This window comes from Chiloscyllium plagiosum, chromosome 6, assembly GCF_004010195.1.
Source record: "Chiloscyllium plagiosum isolate BGI_BamShark_2017 chromosome 6, ASM401019v2, whole genome shotgun sequence".
In the NCBI taxonomy this organism is placed as follows: domain Eukaryota; kingdom Metazoa; phylum Chordata; class Chondrichthyes; order Orectolobiformes; family Hemiscylliidae; genus Chiloscyllium; species Chiloscyllium plagiosum.
In genome coordinates, this window is record NC_057715.1 from 62,924,861 (window position 1) to 62,942,799 (window position 17,939).

General features: G+C 41.8%; 1 protein-coding gene across 2 annotated transcripts in view; it reads right to left on the reverse strand.

Moving 5' to 3' along the window:
- The window catches only part of LOC122550628 (ubiquitin carboxyl-terminal hydrolase 35-like), a 92,704-nt gene extending 76,267 nt beyond the window's left edge, over nucleotides 1–16,437 (reverse strand). Inside the window, exon 1 of one of the 2 annotated variants that reach the window (XM_043691674.1) lies at nucleotides 15,988–16,437. Coding sequence is in view for 1 of the 2 variants with exons in the window: in XM_043691673.1 (XP_043547608.1) it covers nucleotides 12,328–12,343 (16 nt within the window). In the remaining variant the exon portion in view is untranslated. Of the gene's footprint in view, nucleotides 1–12,327; nucleotides 12,364–15,987 lie in introns of those variants that run through there. The other variant, XM_043691673.1, reaches the window with a different exon arrangement.
- Nucleotides 16,438–17,939: the final 1,502 nt, after the last annotated feature.

Sequence of the window (17,939 nt, forward strand, 5' to 3'; positions counted from 1 at the left end):
TGTGGACTTGTTGGGCCAAAGGGCCTGTTTCTACACTCAGTAATCTAAGTAACATTTCAACTTATTGGTTACGTTATTCATTAACCCCTTCCAATAATCAGGTGAACGTATTAAGGGTTTAGCAATAAGCAATCCAAAGTACTTGGGAACTAACAAAGAAAGACTTCCAGACTGTCAGGGTTAGTACCAAGCAAAACCTTTGGGTAGAAACAGACAATGCAAATACAAATTGTGGGAAAAACAGAAAACATGGATGTTGACATGTGGGAATAGTAATTGTGAATTTAATAATGTTATGAAGATGTGGGTGTACTATACCTTTAAGAGAGTAAAAGCTAGCAGTGACAGTACCAAGCATTCTCAATAAGACACAATGTAACATGCGCTCTAGCTACTGGGGTAGCTAGTTGCCTGCAAACAACAAAATAGATTTGAATTAGGCCAATCAGTTTAAATTATAGCCCAAAAAAATACCAAATTCCAATCAAGTTTGAATTGAGTACATTGACAATCTTAAAAGCCAATGACAGTCTGATGCCTTGGGGTACAAGACTGGGGAAAATTGAACAGTTGGGAGGAGAACTGCCACCAGACCAAGATGTAGATTGCGAATCAGAACTCCCTGAGAAGTATCTATCGAGAGAAGGAGTTTGCATTGAGAAAAACAGACACTGATCTGAGAGCCAATCTACCGATGAAGATAAAGAGAAGATTCAACCGCTGGCAGGTTTTAAAATTTGGATTTTTCTGTAAATCTTATTGGGAGTTTTATCAGACTAGTATTATAGAAGGGAAGGTAAAAGATAGGTTAGAGGAAGGAATTGCAAATAATTGTTAGTTCATTATTCTATTATAATTTATGAAATGAAGTTGCTAATGTTTACTTAAAATAGTTCTTGGCCACTTAAAAATTTAAGATTACAGCATGGGATAAATCTTTTCTGTGTCACTGATCTTAAATTAAGCCGGAGGGTTTACCCCATGTCATAACAATAAACACGTTGTAATCTGCATAAAGCTTGAAAGAGTTCTGTAATTCAGTAGAATAAGCTTTGAGCTGAAAATGTGTTGCTGGAAAGGCGCAGCAGGTCAGGCAGCATCCAAGGAACAGGAGAATCGACGTTTAGGGCATAAGCCCTTCTTCAGGCTTATACCCGAAACGTCGATTCTCCTGTTCCTTGGATGCTGCCTGACCTGCTGCGCCTTTCCAGCAACACATTTTCAGCTCTGATCTCCAGCATCTGCAGTCCTCACTTTCTCCTCGAAGAACAAGCTTTGACCACAGATACATTTTTTTTTTCACGAGTATGAAATAAACTGTTCTCCCGAGTTCCTCTATCACTTTGTCAAGTACCCCTACACAGTCAGCGGGATCATGCATCACACCCCCAGGAGGGCACTGCAATTGGGTAAGCATCTTTTAATTTAGCACCTATAGTTAGAACAAAAGAATTATACCAGACAGATGTAGATGAAATGCAAATAATTTGAGGGAGCACTCAGTATGACTAGCTTGACATGAAAGGGCAAAATCATGCTGGCAGAGCAGGGAAGGGTTAAGTGAGAAAACCAAAGTGCCATGCAAATAGGTAAGACCCCTCAAGGTCTAGTAGTGGAAGAGTGAGGCAGGAGCTGCACTGATCAGGAAGATAGAACAGTATAGGCTGGTGAATATGGAACCAACGACATAGGAAGGGAAAAGGTTGAGATTCTGAAGGGAGATTACAGAGAGCTAGACAGAAATTTAAAAAGGAGGTCCTCGAGAGTAGTAATATCCGGATTACTCCCGGTGCCACGAGCTAGTGGGGGCAGGAATAGAAGGAGAGAGCAGAAGAATGCATGGCTGAGGAGCTGGTGTATGGGGGAAGGATTCACATTTTTGGATCACTGGAATCTCTTTTGGGGTAGAAGTGACCTGTACAAGGACAGATTGCACCTAAATTGGAAAGGGACTAATATACTGGCAGGGAAATTTGCTAGAGCTGCTCGGAAGGATTTAAACTAGTAAGTTGGGGGGGTGGGACCCAGGGAGATAGTGAGGAAAGAGATCAATCTGAGACTGGTACAGTTGAGAACAGAAGCGAGTCAAACAAACAGTCAGGGCAGGCAAGGACAAGATAGGACTAATAAATTAAACTGCACTTATTTCAATGCAAGGGGCCTAACAGGGAAGTTAGGGCATGGTTAGGAACATGGGAATGGGATATCATAGCAATTACAGAAACATGGCTCAGGGATGGGCAGGACTGGCAGCTTAAATGTTCCAGGATACAAATGCTACAGGAAAGATAGAAAGGGAGACAAGAGAGGAAGGGGGTTGAGGGCGTTTTTGATAAGGGAAAGCATTTCAGCTGTGCTGAGGGAGGATATTCCCGGAAATATATCCAGGGAAGTTTTTTGGGTGGAACTGAGAAATAAGAAAGGGATGATCACCTCATTGGGATTGTATTATAGACCCGCTAATAGTCAGAGGGAAATTGAGAAACAAACTAGTAAGGAGATCTCAGCTATCTGTATGAATAATAGGATGGTTATGGTAGGGGATTTTAACTTTCCAAACATAGACTGGGACTGCCATAGTGTTAAGGATTTAGATGGAGAGGAATTTGTTAAATGTGTACAAGACAATTTTCTGATTCCGTAAGTACACGTACCTACTAGAAAAGATGCAGAACTTGACCTACTCTTGGGAAATAAGGCAGGGCAGGTGACTGAGGTGTCAGTGGGGGAGCACTTTGGGGCCAGCGACCATTATTTTAAATCTAATAGAATTATGATGGAAAAGGATAGACCAGATCTAAAAGTTGAAGTTCTAAATTGGAGAAAGGAAAATTTTGGCAGTGTGAGGCAAGAACTTTCGAAAGCTGTCTGGGGGCAGATGTTCGCAGGTAAAGGGACGGCTGGAAAATGGGAAGCCTTCAGAAATGAGATAACAAGAATCCAGAGAAAGCATATTCCTGTTATGGTGAAAGGAAAGGCTGGTAGGTATAGGGACTGCTGGGTGACGAAAGAAATTGAGGGTTTGGTTAAGAAAAAGAAGGAAGCACATGTCAGGTATAGACAGGATAGATCGAGTGAACCCTTAGAAGAATATACAGGAAGTATACTTAAGAGCAAAATCAGGAGGGCAAAAAGGGGACATGAGATAGCTTTGGCTAATAGAATTAAGGAGAATCCAAAGAGTTTTTACAAATACATTAAGGACAAAAGGGTAACTAGGGAGAATAGGGCCCCTCAAAGATCAGCAAGGCGGCCTTTGTGTGGAGCTGCAGAAAACTGGGGAGATACTAAATGAGTATTTTGCACCAGTATTTACCGTGGAAAAGGATATGGAAGATACAGAATGTAGGGAAACAGATGTTGACATCTTTAAAAATGCCCATATTACAGAGGAAGTGGATAAATCTCCAGGACCTGATCAGGTGTACCCGAGAACTCTGTGGGAAGCTAGAGAAGTGATTGCTGGGCCTCTTGCTGACATATTTGCATCATCGATAGTCACAGGTGAGGTGCCAGAAGACTGGAGTTTGGTTATGTGGTGCCACTATTTAAGAAGGGTGGTCAGGACAAGCCAGGGACTATAGACAGTGAGCCTGACGTCGGTGGTGGGCAAGTTGTTGGAGGTAATCCTGAGGGACATGATGTACATGTATTTGGAAAGGCAAGGACTAGTTAGGGATAGTTAACATGGCTTTGTGTGTGGAAAATCATGTTTCACAAACTTGATTGAATTCTTTGAAGAAGTAACAAAGAGGATTGATGAGGGCAAAGCTGTAGATGTGATCTATATGGACTTCAGTAAGGCGTTAGACAAGGTTCCCCATGGGAGACTGATTAGCAAGGTTAGATCTCATGGAATAAAGGGAGAACTAGACATCTGGATACAGAACTGGCTCAAAGGTAGAAGACAGAGGGTGGTGGTGGTGGATTGTTTTTCAGACTGGAGGCCTGTGACCCATGGAGTTCCACAAGAATCGGTGCTGGGTCCTCTACTTTTTGTCATTTACATAAATGATTTGGATGCAAGCATAAGAGGTACAGTTAGTAAGTTTGCAGATGACACCAAAATTGGAGGTGTAGTGGACAGCGAACAGGGTTACCTCAGATTACAACAGAATCTGGACCAGATGGGCCAATGGGCTGAGATGTGGCAGATGGAGTTTAATTCAGATAAATGCGAGGTGTCACATTTTGGGAAAACAAATCTTCGCAGGACTTAACTACTTAATGGTAAGGTCCTAGGGAGTGTTGCTGAACAAAGAGACCTTGGAGTGCAGGTTCATAGCTCCTCGAAAGTGAGTTGCAGGTAGATAGGATAGTGAAGGCAGTGTTTGGTATGCTTTCCTTTATTGGTCAGAGTATTGAGTACAGGAGTTGGGAGGTCATGTTGCGGCAGTACAAGACATTGGTTAGGCCACTGTTGGAAATATTGCACGCAATTCTGGTCTCTTTCCTATCGTAAAGATGTTGTGAAACATGAAAGGGTTCAGAAAAGATTTACAAGGATGCTGCCAGGGTTGGAGGAGTTGAGCTATAAGGAGAGAATGAACAGGCTGGGGCTGTTTTTCCTGGAATGTCAGAGGCTGAGGGGTGACCTTATAGAGGTTTACAAAATTATGAGGGGCATGGATCGGGTAAATAGGCAAAGTCTTTTCCCTGGGGTCGGGGAGTCCAGAACTGGAGGGCATAGGTTTAGGGTGAGAGGGGGAAAATATAAGAGACACCTACGGGGCAACCTTTTCACGCAGAGGGTGGTATGTGTATGGAATGAGCTACCAGAGGAAGTGGTGGAGACTGGTACAATTGCAACATTTAAGAGGCAGTTAGATGGGTATATGAATAGGAAGGGTTTGAAGGGATATGGGCCTGGTGCTGGGAGGTGGGACTAGATTGGATTCGGATGTCTGGTCAGCATGGACGAGTTGGACTGAAGGGTCTGTTTCCACGCTGTGCATCTCTGACTCTATGAATAAATACTCATGTTAGAGGCTGCTGAGGTGAGGTTAAAAGCCTATGGTTGGGAAAATGCCACGCAGGCAGGGGAAATATATGATTCATATCACAGTCAGGTGAAATCAGATTAATGCAACAGGGAGAAGCTATTTTGTTCAGGTGGGATTCAGAGGGTTTCATTACCAATTTACAACAGAACAGCAGTCAGAAATGATTGAGAAGGCTCAAAGGTCAGTTGAACCCCCAGAGAACAAAACGGTTGATGGATGGATCAGATGAAAAATAAAGAGGAGGACTTTTGCACCTGTTCAGATTAGTTAATAAGAAGAAACTACGAGTCAGTGGCTGCAGCAAGCATAGACGAAGATAAGGTAGAAACAGCTAAAAAAAAAAGGAGAGAGTAAAAGGCGAAAGAGTAACCCACTCAGACCCATTCCCCAACCCTATTATTGTATATTTACCCCTGACTAATGCACCTGACTTACACATCCCTGAACATGCTGGGCAATTTAGCATTGCCAATTCACCTACCCTGCACACCTTTGGTTTTATAGTAAATGACAATAATTGAAAAGGAAAAATGAAGGAAAGTGGAGTGAAGATTTTCAGATCAGCCATTATCTCAGTCAATGGCAGAGCAGATGCAATGGGCTGAACAGCTGACTTCTGCTCCTACATTCTGTGTGGACTTAATGATGATGATGTGGGCAGCAAAACAGCCAACACCTACTGCATAAACGAGGCAACAGGAGTTTTGATATGGCAACAGTTGAACATTGCTGAACTATAACCATTCATCGTGATTACACCCAGAGGTTCCAGCTAGATTGAGGAAGGGAGAACTGGTTGAAATATAAAGATAAGCTGTGGAAACCATGATGGTCAACTTGACGCAATACCTAAGCATATTTTTGTGTTATCCCACTATTGATCAAATGCCTCACCCTAATCCAAGGCATGGCACAGTGAGTGTAATGAATATATTAAACACTCCAGCAACAGACCTCAGCCTTTGCAGGTGACACAGAACACCCATAGTAAACCAGCTTGTGGTTGAACAATGGGGAACTGGGGATTGAGTATGCAGGTAAACCCATGAATTCAACTCATCTCCCAAGTCCTAGTTGTTGCATAACTTTTTTTAATTTTATATATATCTGAGATTTCATGCCAGGTTGTCACTTAGAAAATGGCGGTGGGCATTCACAAGTTAGGAGCAATAGGGTGTTAGGACAAGGACATCGATTGAAGAACCAAACAGTACAGATGGTTTGATTCGTTGTCATTACAACCCTAAGCTGAATGCCTGGCCACTATCGATTCATGGCTGGGTGTAAAGGAAAAGGACAACACCACTGTATTGGCTACATTAAGCTAGGCCAAGGGCCAATAAAGGGACAGCTGAAGAGGTGAAAATTAGTAAAATTCTGTAATAACCGAGCCAACAAAGCACATTGGAAGTAATGTCAGGTGGCTCAGTGGTTAACATTGCTGCCTCACAGCGCCAGGGACCCGGGTTCGAGTCCATCTCGGGTGACTGTGTGGAGTTTGCACATTCTTCCCACGTCTGCGTGGGTTTCCTCTGGGTGCTCCAGTTTCCTCCCACAATCCAAAGATGTGCAGGTTAGGTGAACTGGCCACGCTAAATTGCCCATAGTGTTAAGTGTTAGTAAGGGGTAAATATAGGATAGGGGAATGGATTTGGGTCTTCAGAGGGTCGGTGTGGACTTGTTGGGCCGAAGGGCCTGTTTCCATACTGTAGGGAATCTAATCTAATAACAAAAAGACATCTAGACTGTCAAGGTTAATAGCCAGCAAAGGTCTTGGGTAAGAACAGACGATGCACACAAAGACTATGGAAAGCAGATATAATGAATGTTGAAATAGCACAGTGAAATGTGGGGATTATAACTGTGATTGTAATACGTATGCTGAAATCTGTATAACACAGAATTCTGAAATTTGGCAGGGCAAGCTTAGACTAGGCAAGGAATAAAGGGTTACAGACCACGTGAGAACAGATGGGATCGTGGTTTGCAAACATGGTAGGCCAAAGGACCTGTTCCTATGCTGTGTTCACTGTATAAAAGTTTCGCTCCATATCAGCATAAGATAGTTGATAATTATCTGTTCTGCTGAGGTCCTCTAACAATTTGTTAAGCACACCTACAACAGTTGGAATTAAGAACAAACGATACTTTTCATAATGTCGTTCAAAATAAAAGCTTGTGAAATTAAACCACAAGTGAACAACTGGAACATCATAATACTTGTTGTAAATGCTTTGCTTACCTATCTGCTTGGAAAACCTAAAAATAATCAGATCCATTGAATTGCAATACAACCAGAATCAAAAATAAAATAGCTGAATATTAGCATTAAAGTAGCAGTTTATTGCTGGCAATCCAAGGAGTACCTCTGATCTACAGAGCTTTGATTGGTGGCTGAAATACTTGTCAAAAATATACCGACAAGCATGAATAAAAAGTGACTAGGTTTCAAACTCTCGAAGAGCTTCAAGGAAAATGCATAAAATGTTTCTATTTGAATTAGATGATTTGGTTTCTAGCTGGGACCACCTGGCCTAATATATAATCTATATTGAGCTATTATTTCAAAACAAATGCATCATTCCTGGTTTTTAACTGAACATGTACCATAACTGAGAATATATCTAAGGTTGGAGGTGTCGTTGACAGTATAGAGGACTGTTGTAGGCTGCAGCGTGACATTGACAGGATGCAGAGATGGGCTGAGAGGTAGCAGATGGAGTTCAACCTGAATAAATGTGAAGTGATGCATTTTGGAAGGTCGAACTTGAAAGTTGAGTACAGGATTAAAGGCAGGATTCATGGCAGTGTGGAGGAACAGCGGGATCTTGGTGTGCAGGTACATAGATCCCTTAAAATTGCCACCCAGGTGGACAGGGTTGTCAAGAAAGCATATGGTGTTTGACTTTCATTAACAGGGAGATTGAGTTTAAGAGCCGTGAGATCTTGTTACAGCTATATAAAACTTTGGTCAGACTGCACTTGGAATACTGTGTCCAGTTCTGGTCGCCCTATTATAGGAAATATGTAGATGCTTTGGACAGGGTTCAGAGGAGGTTTACCAAGATGCTGCCTGGAATGGAGGGCTTATCTTACGAAGAGAGGTTGACTGAGCTCGGACTTTTTTCACTGGAAAAAAGAAGGAAGAGAGGGGACCTAATTGAGGTGTACAAGATAATGAGAGACATAGATAGAGTTGATAGCCAAAGACTATCCCAGGGCAGAAATTGTTAACATGAGGGATCATAGTTTTAAGCTGTATGGCGGAAAGGATGAGGGGATGTCAGAGGCGGGTTCTTTACGCAGAGAGTTGTGAGAGCATGGAATGCGTTGCCAGCAGCAGTTGTGGAAGCGAGATCATTGGGGATATTTAAGAGACTGCTGGACATGCATATGGTCACAGAAATTTGAGGGTTTGTACATTAGGTTTACCTTACATGAGGATCAATGGTCAGCACAACACCGTGGGCTGAAGGGCCTGTTCTGGGCTGTACTGTTCTATGTTCCAAATCAGTATTTCCATTTTATAACAGTCACACCGCTCTACACACACACACACATGCACACACACAAAAAAAAGTTACATGGTTTCCAAAGTCAGAACAAAATGTACACAGAAAAAAAACCAAAACCATATAGGAAAATGTATACTACCAGAAAGATCAAATGGGTTCAATAAAGGCAAAAGCACGTGCGACATGAGCTTTATCCTGACGCAAATGCCACACACAACAGATGGGACTCTATTGTGCCTTTGTTGACCTGACAAAGGTCTTTGATACAGTAAACAGAGGCCTGCGGAAAGTTTTAGCCGAACTGGAATACTGTGATCAAGATGCAAATCTGATACAGCACTTTTACAATGGAATTGCAGCCAGAGTCACTGACTGGGTAAATCCACCAATTCCTGATTCCTGAAGAAGGGCTTATGCCCGAAACGTCGATTCTCCTGTTCCCTGGATCCTGCCTGACCTGCTGCGCTTTTCCAGCAACACATTTCCAGCTCTAAATCCACCAATCCCTTTGTCAGAAATACTGTGAAACAGGGTTCTGTCACAGCTCTGATTTTATTTCAGAATTCTATGCTGGCATGCTTTCCGAGATATTAAATAGAAACGTTGAGAGAATATCTATTCAATTCAGAACAGTTGGCAACCCCTCTAAACTGAGAAAATGAAATTTTCAACCAAGTTCCAGTCATTTCTTTTTTAAAAACACTTTTTCATTCACAAGATGTGGTGGCTTGTATTTATTGCCCATTCCTAATTGCCCATCAGATGGTGATAGATGAACTGCTGTGGTGTAGGTACATCGACAGTGCTCTTAGGAAAAGAATTCCAGGATTTAGACAAGGATATTGCTGTTAACCTACAACTCTGATCCCGTGTCATACACTGCATCTCCTTCAAATGATCATGAACTGTTTTTCCAAAAGTGGCAGATGGATGTCATACCCATCAATTAAGGAAGTCAGAGATACTTTACCAACTACCAAATTCTGAGTAATGATCCACCGACTACAACCTGAAAAAAATGTTGAAAACTTGATCCACCTGAGGAGCACAATCTTCAGAAACACCGACACAGAGTGGTAAACAGATTTGAGAGAGCAGGTCAGCAACTGCATGCTCTAGCAACAGATTGTGCAGAAAATGAGCTAACACCTGCTGTGTACAAAGCTATGCCAAAACGTACTCTTCTATACGGCTGCGAGACATGTACAACCTGCATTATGCAGCTCAACTGCTTTCACACAAGACATATTGAGAACAAATAAAAGAACAAAGTGCTCAGAACAGAGGTACAAAGGGCAGAGATATGCGCAACTCAAGCAATCGATCAGAGCCAGCTCAAATGGATTGGGAATGTACTATGTATATCTGATTGATAAATTCCCTTTGGTGGTCAGGTGCTTGCAACTTAAACTTGAAACCACCTACGAATTAGGCTCAGATAAAGATTAAGGTCTCTGAAACAAAGAAACGGGGCATGTCCATTCCAAACTGGAATAAAGTGCAGAACAAATAAAATTCTGAGGAGCAATCTCAAGGACTGGCATTATTTCTTTCAAAACAAGAACACAGGCAAAGGAAAAAGGCCAAAGGCCAATTTGGAGACCAGCGCCTCCCAACAGAAGTCTTTGACCATATATTGGAAGCTGAGGAAATGAGAAATCAGCCTCCATAGCCACGTTACAACAGATGACCTGACATATGCAAGGAATAAAAACATCTTTAACAGGAAACCAAAGAAAATTTTAAAAATCAATTGCCCTGATGCCATGACATGTTGCCCAAGCACTCTGTTCTGACTCAGTGTTAAATCCATTGGTACACAGTAGTCACAATTTATAGAGAGCAGAAAGATATGGTTGAATCAGATAGTCTAAGTTGCTCATAAAACAACACAACCATTTTCAATAAATACTTTTTTCAATCAATTCAACAATAGTGGTGAAATGAAAATTCACAATTCCACGTTCAAAAGTTTTTTTACAACAATCCTGATGGAAAACAGCATGATTTTAAACATTATTTTAAGACAAAACATTTCAGGATGTTTGATCAACACAAAACGTAAAATATTCTTGAAACTGACAGCTGACTTCAATTAGCGATATAAACCATGGTCTGAACTGTCATTATCAGAACCTTGAAATAATATGTTGGCTTTTCAAGCCATGATCATAAGCCTAAATTTTTGGATTGAGTGCTCTGAGGCAGCAATGGCAGCCACAATGCTCTAGACAAGGAAACAAGTACAAGATAGATGCAAGGATTTAAAGCTTTTTTCAAACTGTGGACATATGTAAATGAATCAGGTCACAGAGTCTCAAGAGTCCTACTGCACAGAGACAGGCCCTTCAGCCCAAACTGGTCTATGCCGACCAAAATGTCAATCCACGCTAACCCCAATTTCCTGCACTTGGCCCATATCCTTCTAAACCTTTCCTATCCATCTATTTGTCCCAACGTCTTTTTAATGTTGTTCATGTACCCGCCTCAATCACTTCCAATGGCAGCTTATTCCATATGCACACCACCCTGTCTGTGTAAAAAAGTTGCCCCTCACGTTCCTTTTATTCTTTCCCATCTAACCTTAAACTGATGCATTCTCATCCTGGGGAAAAGACTAAGTGCATTCACCAGTGCCTTTCATGATCTTGTACACTTTTAAGATATCACTCTCAGTCTCCTACATTCTAAAGTTAGAAATCCTATCTTATCCAACCTCTCCCTATAACTCAGACCATTGAGTCCTAGCAACTTGTAAATTTCTTCTGCACTTTTTCTAGTTTAATAACATCCTTCCTATAGCAAGGTAACCAAAACTGAACACAATACTCCAACTGTGGCCTCACCAACATCCTGTATAACTGCAACATAATTACCCAACTTCTATACTCAATGCCCTGAGTGATGAAGGCCAGTGTGCCAAAAGCCTTGTTCACTGCCCTATCTAACTGTCTCTCCACCTTCAGAGAACAATGCACATGAACTCCAAAGTCCCTCTGTTTCACTAGACTCTTTTAGGCCCTACTATTCACTATGAAACTCCTACCTTAATTTGACTTTCCATTATATAAACCGTCACATTTATCTATGTTAAACTTAATTTGCCATTTCTCAGTCATTTTCCCCAGTTGAATAAGGCTTTGCTGCAATTTCCGATAACATTGCTCACTGTTCACAATACTGCCTTTTTAGTGTCATCTGCAAACTTACTAACCTTGTCTTGTACATTCTCATCCATTGCAGTTTGCAATGGGCCCAGCACTGACCCAAGTACATCACTCGTCACAGACCTCCAGTCTGACAAGCATCTTTCCACTGTTACCCTCTGCTGTCTACTATCAAACCAATTGCATATCCAATTCGCCAGCTCCCCCTGGATTCCATGCAATCTAACCTTTCAGAGCAGTCTACCATGTGGAACTTTATCAAAGGCCTTAGTGAAAGCCAGGTCAACTACTTCTATCACCCTGCCCTCACCAATCTTGCCGGTCACTTCATCAAATGACAAATGTGAGGCATAATCTCCCATGCACAAAGCCATACTGACTACTCTTAATCAAAGCCTGTTTTGCCAAATGCATCTATACCTTATCCCTCAGAATCTTCTCAAGTAACTTGACCTACCACAGAAGTTAAACTTACTGGTATATAGTTCCCAGCATTTTCTCTGCAGCCCTTTTTGAAAAAGGGCACAACATTCGCTCCCATCCAGTTTTCCGGGATCTCACCCATGGCTAACGATGATGCAAACATATAAACCAGAGCCCGCAATTTCTTCTCTAGGTCTTGCATAATACCATAAAACTTACTCACAACTCTGCTCATTTCACAGTCCGAGGTCTTTCAGGTCCCCCTTCACTCTTGTACACTTTAAGTACTCACAACAAGTTTTCAGCCCATTGGGGAAAAGTTTGGGAGCCTCTGGGTAAAATAAAACATCAGGGAATGATTCAACAGGGCACGTTTCAAAAAAAAAATGTTTTTTCTGAAAACAACAGCACTCAAGCAAATGAGTTTACAACTTATGAAAAAAAAGTCTTACTTTCAAAACTTTAAGTTGGTCATATGAAGTGGTTTGTGTGGACCTGTTGAAAAATTATAAACAGCCAGTAGAATTCTTGGAATGAGATCAACCATAATTGATCAGAAATCAATAAAGTTGGGAAAGTGGGAGTGTAAATTTACAAAACTCGATATAAGACAAAACTGTGTTGTTAACACCTGATCACACATGGGCATGTCAGGAGAAACCTGGAAGGATTCTGACTGGAAAAACAAAAGGACAAAGGAGTAACTAGGGAAAGAATGGGGTCCTTTAAAGATCAGCAAGGCCACCTATGTGTGAAACTGCAGGTGACGGGTAACATACTAAATGAGTAGCTTGCATGCGCTTACTAAATAAAAGCATATGCAAGCTGCAGAACGTGGAGTTATAAATAGCGATACCTTGAAAAGTGTCCATATGACAGAGGAAGAGCTGCTGGATGTCTTGTAATGCATAAAGATGGATAAATCCCTCGGACCAAATCGGGTGTACCCCAGAACTTTGTGGAAAGCTAGGTATGTGATTACTAGATCCCTTGCTGAGATCACTTGGGCGGCACGGTGGCACAGTGGTTAGCACTGCTGCCTCACAGCGCCAGAGACCCGGGTTCAATTCCCGCCTCAGGCGACTGACTGTGTAGAGTTTGCACATTCTCCCAGTGTCTACGTGGGTTTCTTCCGGGTGCTCCGGTTTCCTCCCACAATCACAAAGATGTGCAGGTCAGGTGAATTCAGGTGAATTGGCCATGCTAAATTGCCTGTAGTGTTAGGTAAGGGGTAAATGTAGGGGTATGGGTGGGTTGCGCTTCGGCAGGGCAGTGTGGACTTGTTGGGCCGAAAGGCCTGTTTCCACTGTAAGTAATCTAAACTAATCTAATCTAATAGCCACGGGTGAGGTGTTAGAAGACTGGAAGTTCGCTAACATTATTTAAGAAAGGTGGGAAGGAAAAGCCAGGGAAATAGAGACCGGTTTGGAAAGACAAGGACTGGTTAGGGATAGTTAACATGGCTTTGTCTGCACGAAATCACATCTCACTAACTTGACTGAATTTCTTTGAAGAAGTAACAAAGAATATTGATGAAGGCAGAACAGCAGACATTGTCGATATGAACTTTAGTAAGGCATTTGACTAGCTTCTACAAGGTAAAATGGTTAATAAGGTTAGATCACATACAATACAGGGAGAACTAACCATTTGAATAAAAAATTGGCTCAAAGGTAGGAGACAGAGGGTGGTGGTGGACAGTTGCTTTTCAGACTGAAGGCCTGTGACCAGCGACATGCCACAAGGATCAGTACTTTTCATCGTTTATAAAGAAGATTTGGATGTGAATATAGGAGTTCTGGTTACTAAGTTTGCAGATGATACCAAAATTGGTGGTGTGGTGGACAGGAAAGAAGGTTACCTCAGAGTACAACAGAACCATAATCAGATAGGCCAAGTGGCGGCAGATGAAGCTTAATCTAAACAAATGTGAGGTGCTACATTTTAGGAGGGCAAATCAGGGCAGGACTTGTACACTTAATAGCAAGGTCCTGGGGAGAGTTGCCTAACAAAGATCTTGGACTGCAAATTCATAGTACCTTGAACGTGGAGTTACAGGAAGACAGGCTAGTGAAGGAGTCATTTGGTACATTTGTCTTTATTGGTCAGTGCACAGAGTGTAGGGATTGGGAGGTTATGTTGCAGATGTACATGGTATTGGTTAAACCACTTGTGGAATATTGCATTCAATTCTGTACCTCTGCTATAGGAAACAGGTTGTTAAACTTGAAAGGGTTCAGAAAACATTGCCAGGATTGGAGGGTTTGAGCTATAGGAAGGGGCTGAAAAGGCTGGGTCCATTTTCCCTGGAGCGGAGGACGAGGGGTGACCTTAAAGAACTTTATAACATCATGAGGGTCATGGATAAGGTGAACAGTTAAAATCTTTTCCCCAGCATAGGGGAATCCAAAACTAAAGGGCACAGATTTAAGGTGAGGAGAAGACAGATTTAAAACAGACTTAAGGGGCAACTTTTTCATGCAGAGGGTAGTGCATGTATGAAATGAGGTACCAGAGGAAGTGGTAGAGATTGGTACAATTACAACATTTAAGAGGCATATGATGGGTACATGAAGTGAAAGGGTTTACAGGGATATGGGCCAAATGTTGACAAATAGGACTAGATTTATTTAGTATATCTGGTCAGTATGGATGAGTTGGACCAAAGGTCTGTTTCCACACTGTACATCTCTATGACTCTATGTAAGCCAAAAAAAACAAAGAAGCCTAGTCAGATGTAAGCAAATTTTTGCACAAGGAACCAGTCAGTAACAAATTAAGATGGAGAACAGGAGTACACAGATTGATCAGTTTGCTTGATTAGTTCAGTAATATATAAAGGATAAATCCTTTAGGAAGATAAACAGATGATCAGGAATTAAGACTTCAATTCCAGAGAGATCGTCTTTGAAATGTCCCATAGATGCATCAGGGTCACCAAAACACACCCATCCAACACAGAAAAAAAAGTCACAAAAATACAGGAGCCTGAATGAAATCTAAGAATAATGTCGTGAAAGCCCGCAGTTAACAGCAGTAAACTGTGCTAAATGCACAGCCACTCACTGTGTTACAACCAGTCATCAGTATGTATGAAAGTGATGGGTGAGGGACTTGAGATAGCAGCAATCCAACAGATCGCAGTGCTTACAGTAAACAGATTTCAGCCACGTTCTAAATGAGAGATCATCTCTGAAGAGGGTGATCGCTACTCACCAAGGGAACTAAACATGAGACAGTGCGTGATTTCATGTAATACACGAACTACAAGAGCTAAGGTCACAATTCAATACATGATAACAATGAATTATGGTTTTAGCTTGCTGTGCTCATTCTACAACATCAAGATCAGAAATATGCAGTCTGCACATAAAAATGTCCAGGCCAGCTTTTAACGTTACAAAATTTAGTTAAGAGTCATCCATTGGAAAGCTACGTGCATGTTTAACGAATTGTAAATCCACAACATTGATTCTAGCATTGCCAGAACTTTAATATAATTTCAATGATTCGAAGCTGTATATCATTTTGACCTTACACCTCCAGAAAAAGGTTATCAAAACAGGATTTTAAAATGATCATTGGTTTAATGGCAGTCTCGGGTATCACTTATCATTTGCTTTTATGGTAGTTTAAAGACAACAAAATATCATTCGTTGACGCAGAATAGTTAGATTCTACTCATTTTGCAAATATAACAAAATATCGTAAGATATTAACTTAACCAGCAAACGCCATTCTACATTAAGACATCTTGGGAGTTACAATGAATATGCAGAAGTTAGTCTCAAGGTGAAGTCACAATTAAAAGAGGTTTTGCAAAAAAATGTAAGCGAACGGGAGCCTTCAGAGCACATTTGCAAGAATCCTGACACTCACTCCCGAGCAGATGATAAAGGCGGAGGATCCACACAGCTGCCAGCCCCTGACTTGGGGAGAGGTGAGTTTAGTTAACGCCAGTTCGACATCATGGCTCTCGATCTAACCTCCAAACGCCGTATCCAACAGTTGGGGAGAAACAATTGGGGCGAAAGAAAATCAAAAAAAATTAAGTTTAGAGTCCAATGCGCGAAGCCGGCCCTGAGGTTGGGAACTATCACCAAGGCGACCGCTAGGCCCAGTATATCCGCAATGGGAGCTGCTAATGTCCGCAGCAGCAGAGATTCTTTGGCCTCAATCCCAGCTCCATCTCCGACTCCAACGGCACAGGTGACAGTGCGAGCGGACCATCACATCCAGAAGGTTCCGTCTATCCGCAGCCAATGAGAGCGAGCGAGCAGCGCAGCAAGCCCCACCTCACTAACGGACCGCCAGCCAATTCACTGCGCCGGACTGCCCGGAAGGGACACGCCCACAAACGGACTATCACCCAATCAATGATAAGGCAGGCAAAACCCGCATTGTCCACACCCCATTGCGCATAAACAAGATGCGGAGAGAAAAGTCCGTCCTGCTCGGCTGGAGAGCACAAGCCACTCTGGTACATGGTGCACTGGTCCCAATTTCATATGGAACTGTTCACACTCGACACAAGACTCATCCTACCCGATTTTCTATGCTGTCAGTCCCTTCTCAACTCATACATACATCTGGAATATCGTGTGTAGTTTCGGGTCTCGTTATCTAAAGAAGGATGATGCGAGAGAACGAATGCAGGATTTATGGGAGTGATACCTGGGATGGCAGGACTGAAGTATGAGGCAAGGTTAGAATTTTAGCTAGAAATTGTAGGAAAGGAGAGTTCACAGAAACAAAACATCCTAACAGAACTAGACAGTGCAGATACAGGAAAGATGTTCAGGGAGGAATGCAGAACCGTGAGTCACAATCTAAAGATATTGGGTAAACCATTTAGGACTGAATGAGGAGAGGTTTCTTCACCTGAGAGTGGTAAGCATGTGGAGTTTGCTACTACTGAACATAGACCAAAACATTGTATGGTTTCAAGAAGGAATTGGATATAGCACTTGGGGCTAAAAGGATAAAATGATATGGTGGAAAAGCAGAAACAGGCAATTGAACTGGATGTTCAACTTTGATCATAATGAATGGTGGAAAAGGCTTGAATGGCCAAATGGCCTACTTCCACTCTGATCTTCTGTTTCTGCAATACATGTGGCAGTGATTTCCACATCCCCCTCCCCACACTCTGTGTAAAACAATTTCACAAAAGATCCTTAATTTGTGAGTCAGGCAATGTTCTATTTGTCTCTAAGACCTGAAGCCCCTCACTCACATTAAAACAGATCTTCAAACTATTTACCCTTAACTCATGGCTTCTGAATAAAAATCACTGGACTTGATTGTTCCAACACACAATTGATTGGACAGATAAATGCAAAAGAAATGCCATGAGCGGTGGAGTCCACAAGACCATAAAATATATGAGCAGAAGTGGGCTATTTAGCCTATCAAGTCTGCTCCAACATTCAATTAGATTATGGTTGATCTGGTAATCCTCATCTTCACTGATGTGTCATCAAAACATGATGTATGTGAACCCCTATCTAATTCTTTATTCCTGCACCATCTTTAAACCTTTTATACCATTTTATACATTTATACTGCATAACTTCAATCTTCTCTGCATTAAATATCATTACCAAAATCAAGACTGATCATACCATTCTGAAGTCTGCTGCTACCTTTCCAACCGCTAATTTTTTGGAGGATTTTTATCATCTTAATTGGATACTGCTCCCAATTTAGGTCATTAATGTATATCAAGAAGAGCCGTGATCCCAATGCTGTTATTTGGGTTAGCCACTGTATACTTCCCTTCAGTATATGAACAATCTTTTTTAGCTCAGTTACTGGCAACATCTCATTAA